The sequence below is a fragment of the Alosa pseudoharengus genome, unplaced genomic scaffold (genome assembly GCF_046254945.1).
Source record: "Alosa pseudoharengus isolate Yale_2024_CS ecotype anadromous, Long Island Sound unplaced genomic scaffold, YU_APseudo_1.1 YU_APseudo_1.1_scf_16, whole genome shotgun sequence".
Taxonomy (NCBI): domain Eukaryota; kingdom Metazoa; phylum Chordata; class Actinopteri; order Clupeiformes; family Clupeidae; genus Alosa; species Alosa pseudoharengus.
This window is the reverse complement of record NW_027468630.1, coordinates 22,648,965-22,664,189: the sequence shown is the minus strand read 5'-3', so window position 1 is coordinate 22,664,189 and position 15,225 is coordinate 22,648,965. Positions and strand designations below refer to the sequence as shown.

Below are 15,225 nucleotides of genomic sequence, written 5' to 3'. Positions count from 1 at the left end.
ACTGCTGAGCGTCTTGCTGTGAATCTTGGATTAGCACTGAAAGATGATATTAATGAATGTGAAACTGATGCAAAAGGAAGTGACAACTGAAGGACTTTCATGATGCCTGAGATAGTAGTGGGAGGCCCTGGAGGAGGGTGCCTTTGCCTGGGAATGTTTTCACAACATAGACAAGTCTTAATTATTGATGCCAGTCCTTTTGCAGGGAAAGCTGTCACCAGCAGAATGCTGGGCTGCCTGATGAGGAACCTGTTGGGAGGCTCAGAAAGAAATCCTCTTAGGAGTTTATCCACAAAAAAAGAGAAAAAAACATTAAGATATGCCCTGAATGTCCTGTTCTCCACTCACTCTGCTCTGGCTAATTGTTAATAGCATTCTACACACACACACACACACACACACACACACACACACACACACTTTTTTCCCCTTGTCAAATCCAGCCTCATTAATTCTGTGGGGTCAGCTTGGCGGCTAATGCAATGATTTGCTCAGTGTTAAGTAGCTGCCCCTGCCTCCGAATTCATCGGCGGAGAGCAGCTCCCCTTATAGCGAAGTTCAGCCTCCTCCGTCCTTCACAATCAGACAGGATTTACCAACACCACCCCCATTTATTTGATCTTAGTCAGCGAAAAGAGAGATAGAAAAAGAAAGAGACCCTGCAGGATTAATAAAGACGGACTTCAGAGCAGCTGCCGCATATATTAGCATTTTCGCTAAAGTCTTATCAGCAGGCTAATCCCTTACCACCACAATGCAGGTAAAGCCAAGACTTATTTGAGATCATCCAGCCTGTCAGGAGGGCTATGTGAAAAAAGGAGATAACTGTGAGGCCGCTGTCTGTGTCTGCTTTTGGTTTCACTCGGTGCACCGGCCACTGCCGTCCGCTGCGGTTACCCACCTTTATCTCGGCCGGTTTGTAGTAGCGCCGCTTCTTGTCCTCATTGGCCGTACGGTAGCCATCGCGGAGGAAGCGCTTGAAGCCGTACTTGCCCTTGAGCTTGCGCACAATCTTGTCCAGTGTCTGGGAGTAGAGGGCATCGTCGTCCACGGCGAAAGCCGGGTAGCTGATGCAGGGTAGGAGGGAGGCATCAGTGTTCTGAAATGTCAAAGGTCACCGTCACATAGATGTCCAGGGCAAAAACTCTGCTTAAAGGTGAGCTTTAAGTGCTTTCACAGAGAGGGCCCTTTCACAGCCCAATGCCCCCCAGCCCACCACCACCACAAAAGAGAAGATCAGTGACCAGTGGACCCATTCAGCTCTTGTAAATGGACTACACCATTATGGCTCATACGCCTTGATTACATATTAGCAGAATTAGAGAGTAGAATTCAAAAAGATAAATGGCATTGGTTGCATAAGGACACCCCATCATCACCCCATCATCCTCGGCTCTAAGCAGGCAGGAAGTTCATTTCATCATAACGGCTCCATATATTCTTCTCTGATTAGACTACTTCACCCTACTCTGAACCTGGAGCACACTCACTCTCACAGTGTCAGGCAGCCCACTCTTGTGATTAGGAGTGATGGCAGCCCCCCCCCCCCATCCATATGCCAAACTGAACATCATCCTTCTACATGCTGAGAATGTGAGGCTTCTGTTTCTGATTAAAGGTACTGTATAGAACACAATTCGGACGTTTGTTGATATCTGAGCTCAATAGAAAAATCAAATTATACCCCCCCTTTTTAAACATGCATCTGTGCTTTTTAACAGATGCATGTTTAAAAAGACTGAAATTGTTTTTACTCACATGAGATCTGGACTCTCTGGGCAGAAGTGAACACAGGGTCTGTCTGTTCCGATTGTGAGCATCTAGATCCACAAAGATGACCGACCACGAGCAGCCCTGCAGAAAATGCACACACACACACACACACCCACACACTAAAAAGCATGAGCATGACATGGTATATTGACACCGACAACTTCTCTTAAGCTGTACGATGGTGGTTGCCTATGTGTTTGATTGACAGGGATCACAGTGATCCTCCAGTGTGATTATCTGGCATAGATGTGTTTACATGGGCACATTTAATCGATTACAATAGGATTTATGCTTCAATTGAAATAATAATAAAAAAGCACATATAAACTTCTTGATCAGAATAAACTGGCCGATCCCATTTGAATTTCAATTAGATTGAATGGGATGGTGTATTCCTTTTACAATCCGATTGAACGGCCATATAAACGCTCAATCAGCTGAACAGACAATATATATTTTGAGCAGATTTTCAACCCAGCAACAAACACAATGAAATGTGCGCATGACATACAGCTATTTAGATTAAATGTGTTAGTGTTTAGAAACACCTGATTGGATTCGATTTGTGTACCATGTTAACAGTAAGTCTGATGTCTTTAATTGGAATAACTTCAATCAGACTTCATGTAAACGAGGCGAGTAACTCCATCCATCATTTTCAATGTCTTTTAAAAGAATTAAATTTGGTAGGTTTGTACTTGGATCCAGGAAACTCCAGGCCATTGGGAACACAAATGAACCAATCAAGGACAGATGAAAGGCTAATGCAATGCTAAAATGGAGTCCTCTTTTTACATTTTAATATTTGGTTTCAGAGAATAACATAAGGTAAATATAGCATACATTTCTGTATAAAAATCCCTTTGATCTTCCCAGTGTACAAATTGTTACTGTATGTTTAACCCATAACGATATCAAGAGGGTGCACACCTTTAAAAATATTCTGTTTTGTGTTGTAACTGGCAATTACAACCATGCTAGTCTAAAACATCTAAAATTCATAGAAAGCAGATAAAAAAATATAGAAGATGATCCCTGCATGTGTAGTTGAGAAAACAGGGGGAAAAAAACAAAACAACAACAAAAACAAAAAAACCAATCACTTTCAACTCTATTCCAGGCCGCTTTGTAAACTCATCCATTTTCCAACAGAGCTGAGATCTGACGATAAGTGTTCAGTCAGCAAAAGCGCTCTGCATAAAGACCAAACAAAAGCCAAATGCCAGTGAATCCTCTCAGCAATCTGGCAGTGAGTGAAAGCCATTGTGCCGAGAGTGATCTACAACCCCCGGGGGGCAACGGCATGGCACAGTGGCGGCACGCCAGCGGGCATTTGGGTGTGGAGTGGCTGGCATCACACAACAGCTGTCTGGAGCTGCGCACACACTCCCAGCGTTCTCTGTGAGGCTCTCGGGCCCTGCTACTGAGCATGGAGAGGACAAAGGGTAAAGATGTGTCTGCACACTTAACACAAACAACCATTTAAGCACAAGAACACACACACACACAGGTGGAAGGACACACACAGGTGGAAGGACACACATACATGATTCTAACACTCAAAAGGAGCACACACACACACACACACACACACACACACACACACACACACACACACACACACACACACACACACACACACACACACACACACACACACACAGACACACACACACACACACACACACACACACACACATAATGGGAAAATAATTATTAATTTAAAGGTCATCATAATGTATAGAAATAGGTCTCTGCACTGCACCTAGCTTTGTGCACATTCTTATTTTACTAGTATAGAAGACTTGGGATTTATGGGGGAAAATCATAAGGATAAGCCAGTGTACCACTAGTGCAAATGTAAAGTCAGTCCCACTCACATAAGCTGTTTGTGGTGTACCAAAGATATGGAACCAGTCACCCAAACAAAATCAGCATGCAAACCCGAGAACAAGCCCAGACATCAACATGGTGTTAGTAACATCAGGCCTGGGGGGTTTGGAAGCCTTTGGTTTTTGATTAAATACATTCAGCCCACGGGGGTTTACTCAAGAGAGGTTTTAAGAGATACCACACACACACACACACACACACACACACACACACACACACACACACACACACACACACACACACACACACACACACACACACACACACACACACACACACGCGCGCACACACACACACACACACACACACACACACACACACACACACACACACACACACACACACACACACATACACACACACAGAGATATAGGCACAAACACATATTAATGTAGTGCTTGTACCAATCTGGCGGAACAAATAAACGAGTGGGACTTTAAAGGCTTTAGGGGGAAAAAAGGAAAACAAAGCCGCTCAGTGAGATTGTCTAATTAAAGCCTGACACCTCCACTGAACAGCCAGGCAACCTGCCACTCCTTCCACTTAGAAAACTGGAACCATTATGCAACCTTTTCTATGTATATAGCCTCAAAACTTCATGAAAAGCTTTTCACTTCAACATGTTTCAGGGCTGATTTAAGCATATTGTGTGGGTTGCCTGTAGTTACTAAGAACAATTCAATCACGTTGACAGCCCACCGGCTTCAGAACTGGGCAGAAACCTCTATCTCTCTCTCCGTGGTCTAGTCAGAATGTCTCTGATTTTGATTTTTTTTTTAGTATATGCAGAGATATCCCAAATAGGTCCTGAGATATACTACAATTTTTGATACTCTAAATTTTGCAGTATGATAACCATCTAAAAATATATCATGCCTTCAGCCTTTGTCTATAGTGTGTCTGTTCAGACCTTACAGAACGGTTAAACAACAGAGCCTAGATGTGGACATTTTTTGACATTTCATGATCAATGTTCAATGTTAACGTCTATTATTATGCTGGATTTTAAGTTATAAATAGGACACATATTTTGACGGAGAAGAGGTGTTCTCGAAGATGGGTGAACATGGCTTATGTATTTCCTCATTTAGTGTATGGTAACTGTGGATTTTCATACCATACCACACAATTTTCAGAACACTGTTGCAAATCTATACACACCACTGCAAATGCTACAGCAATATGCTATGCGAGCACCGATTTAAAATTGAGAATCATGACCTGATGTGCAGAGTTGCTCTGTTTAGAAAAAGAATCTGCTGCTATGAAGTTTTTTTCCTTTAATTGGACTCTCTCAGCAGTTCTGCTGTAAGCAGATGTAAATGATTTATAAACTCAAGTGCACCCACCTTTAATCAATGCAGACAAATGCTTTTAGCCATCTGCCTCGCTATCAACCTCCCATGGTGATTTGCATTTTACAGTGGGCTAAGACGAAAGAAGCAAATGGCTCGGTGATCTGTATGGTATCATGGGAATGTGTGTGTGTGTGTGTGTGTGTGTGTGTGTGTGTGTGTGTGTGTGTGTTTATGCAGGGTGGGGGGCCTTGAAGCTTGTGGCTTGAGGGACAAGCGCAGCGGGCCGTGGAATCATCTGTGTGGAAACAGAGCCGTGCAGATGTGCAGGGACTCGGAGGAGGAATAGGCTGTTCATTCTGGGTTGTGTGTGAAGGCGTAGAGGGCCATCTCTAACCCTAAAGGCTAAAGAACAATTTGCTGTTTCATTTATTTATTAGATTGTAGGCTAATTGTTGCAGATAAACTATACAGTCACATTGGAGAACACTGCGTAGAAGCGTCATTGTTACTACTGTATGGTCCGCCTTTCCTGTACGGCTATTCCCATATCAAACATGGAAATGTATTCAGCAAATGTGAAGAGTGTCAAGCTGCTCCATCTGTGCTCAGTAATTGTACGGGTTGGGGTTAAAAAATAATACAAAATGTTTTAATCTGTAACCAACACTTAATCTAACAATGCTATGTTTTCCACCTATGCCATTACATTACTCAGATACATACATATTTTAGTGTGACTCCATTAAAACGGGCTCCTGTTCAAAAGCAGGGCACTGCTTTGGTGTTTACATTTTTGAGCTCCTCTGTGTCCATCTAGTTCAGTTGACCAACAGTTTGGCCTTATTTCACATTCAATGAAATCTCCTCTGAGAGACCCTTAGAAGATGGCCTCTGGCATCAGACCAGGCTTGCCACTGGCCACCTGGCTGGATGGCATGGACACACATAACCTTCATCTACACCCCTAGCCCTGCCCTTCTCCCATCCTGATCCACAGCATAAGGCAGAATACACACTTAGGCACCTTTTTGTTGCTAAAAAGGCGACGAGGCACTAATATTCCAAAATGTGAGCGTTAAAAGAAACACTAGATTAAAGTTGGTTATGTGTGTGTTGCTGCTTTTACACATAATACTTAGTTAGATAGCTAGCGCCCTCACTTAGACATAGACAGGAAGCAAAGCAAACAACACAGCAATGAAAAACATGTGCCACAAAACTACAACTATTTTCAACTTTGAGCACCAGGTGCCTCTAGTCTTTTTCCTCCTATGCGTTGCTTGAATAGGTGTGATGTACTGTACGTCAAAATGGTGTGTTTTTTCCCTGTCCGGTCATCCCATGGAGAAACAAAAAAATTAGCACCTGGAGTTGGAATAAAAAGCACCTCTGTGTAAACGCAATCTACGGGTACTCTAATGGTTCTCAAACTTTTTCTGTCATTCCCCACTTTGGAGGTGGGCAATTTTCAAGCCCCACCTGACCCTATCAACCCGGATCAGATGTTATTTTAATTCATATGTCGGTCTGTTTATGACTTGTTTGTGTGTGGCTATTTGTTTTGAATCGATGATCTTCCTTGTCACAAATAAAAATAATTTCCTCTTGTTCATCGCGCCCCACCTGTCATGTCTCTATTCCCCACTAGTGGGGCCCGCCCCACACTTTGAGAACCACTGCTATAAGCAACCAAGCAGCTGGGTTGGAACTGGTTCAGATGGGCCCCACCTTACGATCAGAGCCCGGGTCCATTATGAGGTCAGTCGACACCTCTGACCGAGCATTTATGGGGGTAATCATTTCTGAGGCGGTGTCACAATGGGGTGAACCCGGGATGGGGAGGGATGGGAAGGGGTGTGTGTGTGTGTGTGTGGGGGGGGATGGGTTGAGGAGGGATAACGAGATTGCAAAGGTCAAATTCGGTGGCCAGATGTAGCGAGGGGGGATATTTGCTTTGGCAGGACAGCGCACACAGAATTTGATTTGGGGGCGTCCTCAGAGGTGAGAATGGAAGTCAGCGCTACATTTAATACCCATTACCCGCTTCAACGAGCTCATTGTTTCTCGGGAGGCCCTCCCCGCCAACCCGACCCCCCCACCACACGCCCACTCCCCTCTGAGGAAAGTTTTTCTGTTTCTTTGGGAGTGGCGCGGCTGCTGAGAGGATGTTTTGGCTTTTCCGATCCATTAGCACGTGTAATGAATGGACCCCATTCCCGTCTTTACTCTCCTCCCCCAACACCAAAACAAATTAATCCCACTAATGACCGCTCCGAGGAACAGGGCAGTGGAAATCAAGGAAAAAACAATGCCAGTGATCCATCAAGGCTGGGAAACAGAGACAGACACACACAGATTATCACTCTAACCATTGCAGTGTCCACAAAACTCTCCACAGACCACAACCAACAACATGCGTGCTTTGAAACTGCCCTTGAAAATACATTGGAAATACAGTTATGCTATGGTATGGATTGTCATGACAGACAGACTTAGTAGCTTATGACATAAGCTGTTGTGGTATGACAGTTAGCAATAACGGCAGCATGACGCAGGGTTATGTGTCGCCTGAAAGGCCAGTCGTCTGTGAGTGGCAGCAGAGGTATACACACCTGATTTCCAAACAGGTTGAATCCATTGATGGCCTCCAGGGCTGCTTTGGCCATTCCAACAGAGCTGTGAGGCAGAAAGGTAAACATTAGATTTTACACACATACACAAATCACATGCAGGCATCCCATACACATTCAGTGTCAAATTTGAATTCAAATTTGGACAAACAGAGTAAAATTGATCAAGAAAACAGAGAAAAATTTATTAAGATCCAAATATGGAGTCTTTAGAAGACTACTGAGAGACCCAGTATAAAAAAGTATACTGTATACTTTACTGTATAAGTACAGTATAAAAGCCTCTCCTCCAAATCCCCACTACACACGCATGCGCACCCAAGTATATGTAATGTACTTAGCATGAGAAAAAAACCCCCACAGGTTACAATATGACTTAAACAGCTCAATCTGTTCCCCTTTTCATCTGCCATTAAACAGACACATTTGCTTTGCCCGCTGGCTTTTATTAAACCTCTCACTTGAGCAGAGCCCAAGTAAAAAAAGAAAAAATCAGTCACACACACACACACACACACACACACACACACACATACACACACACACACACGGCATTCATTGGCAGTGCTTGGTGTGTCGAGCAATAACAAAGTGCTCAGTGGCACAAACTGAAGCAAAATCAATATCACCAATGCGGAAAATGAGCAAATATAATGACCACAAGAAGACGCAGAGCCCGAGAAGGCCAGGACCGAATACAGCTCCTGGCGATCGTACCCTTCACACACACACGCTTATGTACGCACACACGCTCATGCACCGCACGCACACACACACACACACACACACACACACACACACACACACACACACACACATGTGCATTCGTTCATACACACACAGACACACAGACACACACACACACACAAACACACACATACACATACACATTGCCCAAACCTACACACATACGCTCTCAAACCCAGACAAAAGGCAAGAGAACCATCAGCTGTCCTCACAACCCCCGGCAACAGCGGGCTTTCTAGAGGCTCCATCGATTTAGTGCCGAGAGCAGCGAGCGGTGCCACACCACGCCACACTGTGTAAAAGCAGAGGGCAGTCAGGGCTGCTGACGCCATATGAGGCCACAACAGGAAGTGGACGAGACGGAGGGATAAAAAAGGGAGAGAAATCTGTCTGAGAGGAACCCATAACAATCAGTCACTTCCTCAGTGGACAGTGGGCTTGTCATATAAGGGCGCAGAGCACCTCTATGTGTGTCTGGTTGCCAGGGCCAACTGAGCTCTGGAGCATCATTACAGTAGATCCATTTAAATGACGAGCCCCAGGGATATCCAGATGACTGTTTAAATGACAAGTAAAACATCCAGCATTTCGCCCACTAATATGAAAGAGTCATGCCCATAACAATCCAGCCCCTGTGATAACAACAACAAGGATACATATTATGTATAAATATTGCATCTGTACTCTACAAAAGGGGCTGACAGCTCCGATCAGACAGACGTTCCCCCACTGGGCGGCGGGCGCAGTGCTCCCAGCGCTCACGGTATGAGATGGGCTATTTTGCGAGCGCTGATGAGACCCACAACTAAAAGGCAGCCAGATTGCCTTGCCTTTCTGAGGGGACGCACAGCAAGCGAGGGAAAGAGCATCATTACCGAGCCCTGCTGCTAAAACGGAGGACTATTCAGGGCATAATAGGACCTGTAACACACTCGTGCACATGCACACACACACGCACACACACACACACACACACACACACACACACATTCTCTACACAGAGAATTTAAGAAACACAAACACAAAACTAAGTCGTTACTCTAATCTAATGTCCTGCACACAACCCGCCAGCCAGGTCTCTCTTGAGAACACAGCGTGCGTCTTCTGGCACTAACAGATAAGGTATGCTTGTCCTCAGCATGCTTGTCTATCTCCTTCTTTGTGTGTGTGTGTGTGTGTGACTATGTAAGAGGAAATTACTTGTTCTCCTCCACATATCTTCTGTCTTCACTCTCCAAACACCATCTTACCTTTGATTATATCCATTGCAATTTCACCAGTCACACACACACACACACACACACACACACACACACACACACACACACACACACACACACACACACACACACACACACACACACACACACACACACACACACACACACACACACACACACACACACACACACACACACACACACACACACACACACACACACACACACACACACACACACACACACACACACACACATCAGAGCTGGTGTTAAAAAGAAAGATGACTGTGTAGAAAATAATGGCTCTGGCCCTGAGGAAGTGTATCATGTGCAATGTAGCATGGGAAACTCTAGCAGAGCGTGCCAGGGGTAAAAGGTCAGAATCAGTAATAACAATGAAGTCATTTAAAGCATTAAAAAACATTCCGTCCGCCATTACAGATAATCGTAAGTGTATTTACATCACAATGAATCAATGGAGAGGGATGAACCTCATCATTAGATGATTGAGATCAGCAGTAACTGTGTGTCACTGTGGGTACGTAAGGGACAAGGCAATACGGCACCTAAACAGATGCACTGGAGGTGTGGAGTATTTGTGTTGTGTTGGTGAACGTGTTTGCAGTGACAGTTTCATGTGCTATGAAGTCCCATATGTGCTGCTTTGATACTGACGTGTTTATTTGCTTCATTCTGTATGGTGATGATAAGTAGGTGTTGTGTTTGTGCTGTTATGAGTGTGTGTATGTGTGTCTGTGTGTGAATGTGTGTGTGTGTGTGTGTGTGTGTGTGTGTGTGTATTGCTCACCTGGAGTGTAGTTCAGTGCTTCCGTTGTTGTACTTGCTTCCTCTCTCCCACATGCCGAAGTCGGGCACCCGGTATGCTCTCTCCACGCAGAACACAACATTCTGGATGAAAGCCACCTGACCATGTAAAGAAATAACACAGGAAAAAAAAATAACAACAAACAACAAACAGACAAATAACTGTTTCAAGAACAAATACTGGACACAATGTTCTGAACATCAGAAAAGTTGACAAACCTTCTGCTCTTATTATTCTTTGATCTGCTGTCTCTACTGACACCCCTCCTCCCACCTCCCAACCCATCTCACTGCCTTTAACTCTCACTCGCTCCACATCCAACACAACAGCCGGGTCTTTTTTCGTCGTGCTATGAAACAGCATACCTATCTCACTCGTCCTCGTATACACCATCTTGATCTGGGAGAAATGTCTCGGGACTCGGAAATCAAAGAGAGATAGTTCCTGCATACCTTCCTATTATTTTTGCACAGCTGCATCAAGTCACGTTGGCCTACCACACACACTCGATCATGAATAATACTCTCTGTACTCCGCCATGCACAGTGACTGCATTACCCAACCCCTCCCCTCCCCTCGACATCCTTTGCTTCCCACTTTGTTCACGGGTGGCATTCGCCGTTGGTCCCGCATGTGGCCACGGCGACGGTGGCGCTCCGGGAGAGTTCCTTCATCTTGCCGTAAAAAGCAGGCCGGCGGGAAACAGGCAGGGAGGGTGGAGGCGAATGAATGGTGACTTTGTGCCGGCGTAAATGAGGGGAACGCGCACACGCACCGGGGAGAGACGTGACTGACAACGGCGTTAATTTAACATGAAGAAAAGCAAGAGGCTCCCCCTACAGCACATTAAAACGGGCCAGAGAGATAGAGTGGAAAACAAAGGCGAAAGAGAGAGAGAGAGAGAGAGAGAGAGAGAGAGAGAGAGAGAGAGAGAAAGAGAGAGAGAGAAACTGAAAAAGAGACAAGCATAAGAGTATGAGGGGATGAGAGCGAGAGAGAGAGAGAGAGAAAGAGAGAGAAAGAGAAAGAGAAAGAGAAAGAGAGAGAGAGAGAGAGTTTAGGATGCTTTATTTTGGGTCTGCGGTGAGATGATTAATGTGTGGAGCTCTGGAGCGTCTTAATGAACACCATGGGCCCAGGGTGGCACCATTCTCTCCCCACTCCATTCTTCTTCCTCTTCCTCGCATGCCTCTCCATCTCTCCTCCTCCTCCCCCCTCTCCCCTCGTCTCACTCCCTCGTCTCACTCCCTAGCATTAATTCTATTCTAATTGAGGCGGTAGTCTGAGCCGTCCAACAGACCGCGGCAATTTTTAAGTCATCACAAACAGACAGAATTGACTATGCAAACATACACAGGTCTCCACACCTGACAGGCTGATGTTCTCTATATTCCTCACACCCACAGAGACACACATGCGCGCACACACACGCACACACACAGATAAACGCACACACACACACACACACACACACTCACACACACACACACACACACACACACACACACACACACACACTCACACACACACACAAACACTCACACACACAGACACATGCACACACAAACACAAAGGCACACAAACTGAATCTCCTCTTTCTCCTTCTCCATCTATTCACTTCTAACAGAATAGACTCACTATGTCTAACTCCCAATGGAGAAGGAACAGCAAACGGTGGAATGCATCTGAGAAGAACCTGCACTGCACTGCCATAACATGATTACAAAAGGGAAAAAAAAAAGTAACCTAAAATTAAATCTAGAATTTCCTCCCCATTGGTTCAGCTGAGCTGTAATACTGTAACTGCGATGTGAGGCCTGCTGATTTCATGTTCATGCTTGGTAATTGTATTACGCAGTCCTATAAGCACTGTTTAAACATGCAAATTAGGACAACTCCACAAATAGGACAGGCCCTATTAAGGGCAGCGTTTATTTGCTTTCCGGATTTGGGCATCTAAATATGTAAAGGTGAGGCCTGTTTCCCAACAAAGTAAATATTTGTCCTAATTGCCAAAGAGACAAATTGTTCAAGTGCAAAGTTTTATTTATTTATTTATTTATTAAGATGAACCGAAGCATAAAAAATATATAAATATGGATAAATAAAAGGTTCCAATTACTCCAACAGACAAACAGTTTTCACAGCGGCAGGCAAAGGCACTTTCCCCATGAGCTGACGGCGGGTAGGAAGAATGGAATTAATGAGCACCTTCTCTCCCAGGTGGGGGGAGAGAAAAAAGAACAAGGGGAACGAGAGAAATGGAGAAACAGAAAGAAAGACAGAGATCGGAAAAAAAAAAGATTTAATGGCCGTTAGAAGAGGCCTTCCTGTAACTGGGCACCTGTGCTGTCAGAGTTGGACATATCCAACTACAGCGGCTACCGCACAGGAACAAATCAGCTCCAATGGATTTATTTTGTTTCCCAGTCTTGTGTTGTTTTTGTCATGGCAGCAGCTGTGCAGATACAATGTTTGCCTTAGCGACTGATCTTTTTCCACTGAAAAGAGGACTGTGCTACCTGACTATCGTAGCCAGTGCTGATGATCTATTCATACTACTGTACAATTAGAATGTGCTTGTTTAAAATGGCAACTGTCACCTATGCAAAATCACACTTGCTTTTTAAACTTAACTACAACAACATCCCATTTGTTCATTGTTACAGCTCTTTTCAGTTGCTGCAATGTCACAAATGACATGTTAACACCCAGATGCCCAGAACTGAGGTGTATTAATACTAGATAGATAGATAGATAGATAGATAGATAGATAGATAGATAGATACTTTATTGATCCCCAGGGGAAATTCAAGGTCTCAGTAGCATACAGACAACACACACACATTCACTAACAGCAGAAAAAGTAATTAAAAGTATATAATATAAAAACACAACTAAGCAATAAGGACAGTAGAAGATAAAGAATATACTAAATATACTAAAATACAAATTATACTCACTAACAATCTAAATAAATTCTAAAAACAGTATCCACATAGTGGTGATTAATCAATCAAGAGGCGCTTGCAATGACTGAGGCAGGGACTGAGCCTGTGATTGTCTGTGCATAGTAAGGTAAGGTAAGGTGCTCTGTGTGAGTGAGTGTCACGGTGATAGTGCAGTGGTGATAGTGGTCATGGTGATAGTGCAACAGTGCAAGAATAAGTCTATATATCTATATATCTATATATATATAACTATTTTAAGAAAAGGTATAAGTGTGGCCACAGTTCGGCTGTGGCATGGAGGGAGGGGTTATGCATATGCATGAATCGAACAGTTTGGAATGTTTCTGCAAAAATGTTTCAATTTAAAAGTTCAAAGAAAACCAGTTTGCTGCAGGAGTCTGCCACTGTTATCTGAATCTCCCATTCATGTAGCTGACCTCTCACTGATCTAAGACCAGATCTGTGAGGTCTCTGGGCCAGACCTGGGCCAAATCTGGGCCAATGCTGCTCGACAGTATTAGCTGCTGCATTGGCCTCTACTGCTATTCTCCCAACAATCCTCATCACTCACTACAAGGCAGGGGGTTCAGGTCCTGATGCAAAAGGTTAACAGTGATTAAGCGCCACTGTCACCAGCAGGGCAGGAGAGCCCGACTGCGACTGTGACTTCGACTGCGACTCTGGCTTTGGCATGCTCGCCTGTGTGTCCATACCTCATCTGTGTTGTAGATGATCTGGAGGCCGGAGCAAATCATCTCCACCAGATACAGCAGGAAGAGACACACGGCATCGATCTGAAAGAGAGAGAGAGAGAGAGAGAGAGAGAGAGAGAGAGAGAGAGAGAGAGAGAGAGAGAAATTAGTTGAGACTTTCAAATGATCCCCATCAGAGACAGAAGCTGGGGACATACGGTGTCAATCCAATGAGGCCAATGGGGAGACAGCGACCTCCATAGTCAGAAATGAAATCTGAGTTCAGCAGGAAAGTAAAAAAAATGTCCCCTTCTGTCAACCCCCTAGGAGATAACTCACAAATCATTGCCACCAGTTCTATTCGCTTTTAATTTGACATTATTTATGGGGACAAGGAAGCCGGCAGAATGATCATTCGTTTAGAGAGACCCAAATGAGGCTTTCAGCTGGAGAAATAGCAGGCAGCTGCCGCGCTGCACGCTAGGCCTTTATGAGGCGGCTTTACGGCCTTGCATAAGCACCTGCAGATGGTTGTAATCCTCGTTGGAGTACACCTCGTCTCCCGTGTGCAGGTTGAATACCGAGTGGAGACACTTGGAGGGGCTCGGGTCCTGTTTGAACTCTTCTACCTGTGGAGGTGTCAGGGGGGAGAGAAAGAAAAAAAAAAGAAAGAAAGAAAGAAAAAGGAGAGGCAAAGAAAGTGAAACAAATTGTGAGTGAAAAAGATAAATGAAAGAGAGAGATGAGAGAGACATACTTTTTACTTTTATACTTTTTACAAGTTAAATACCATACAAACCGTGCGTGTGAGTGTGTGAGTGTGGTGTATGCAGTCATGCTAAGAAAGCAACATTGAATTGAGAGAGAGAGAGAGAGAGAGAGAGAGAGAGAGACGATGGGGAAAGGTTAGAAGGTAAGCCGGCCCATAAAAGATGCATGACAGGCTTGGGCTCTCTAGTACGGCTTCTTGTCTATTATTCATGATCTCCTTACGATAGGTCAGTTCGGATAGCACTGAATTGGTATTCCACAGGGTCATCACTAGCAGGGGCGAGAGTGAATGTGCGTACAGTACCTGGAGATTTCACTGCGTGTGCTTTTTTTCAACCCACAGAGCTAGCTAGATTGAATGAGTGAGTGGAAGACTCAGGACAAGTCATCACATGCTAGAGGAATGGCATGTAATCTGACAAAA

The 15,225-nt window shown here is 44.5% G+C and overlaps 1 protein-coding gene across 3 annotated transcripts in view; it reads right to left on the bottom strand.

Moving 5' to 3' along the window:
- phkb (phosphorylase kinase, beta) overlaps positions 1–15,225 on the bottom strand; it is a 76,513-nt gene that overhangs the window by 42,275 nt on the left and 19,013 nt on the right. For all 3 annotated transcript variants that reach the window (XM_076287481.1, XM_076287480.1, XM_076287479.1), the window contains 6 exons: positions 14,552–14,659; positions 14,052–14,132; positions 10,370–10,485; positions 7,577–7,640; positions 1,759–1,854; positions 902–1,099 (listed from right to left, as the gene is read on the bottom strand). In XM_076287481.1, the coding sequence (XP_076143596.1) occupies positions 902–1,099; positions 1,759–1,854; positions 7,577–7,640; positions 10,370–10,485; positions 14,052–14,132; positions 14,552–14,659 (663 nt within the window). The remainder of the gene's footprint in view (positions 1–901; positions 1,100–1,758; positions 1,855–7,576; positions 7,641–10,369; positions 10,486–14,051; positions 14,133–14,551; positions 14,660–15,225) is intronic.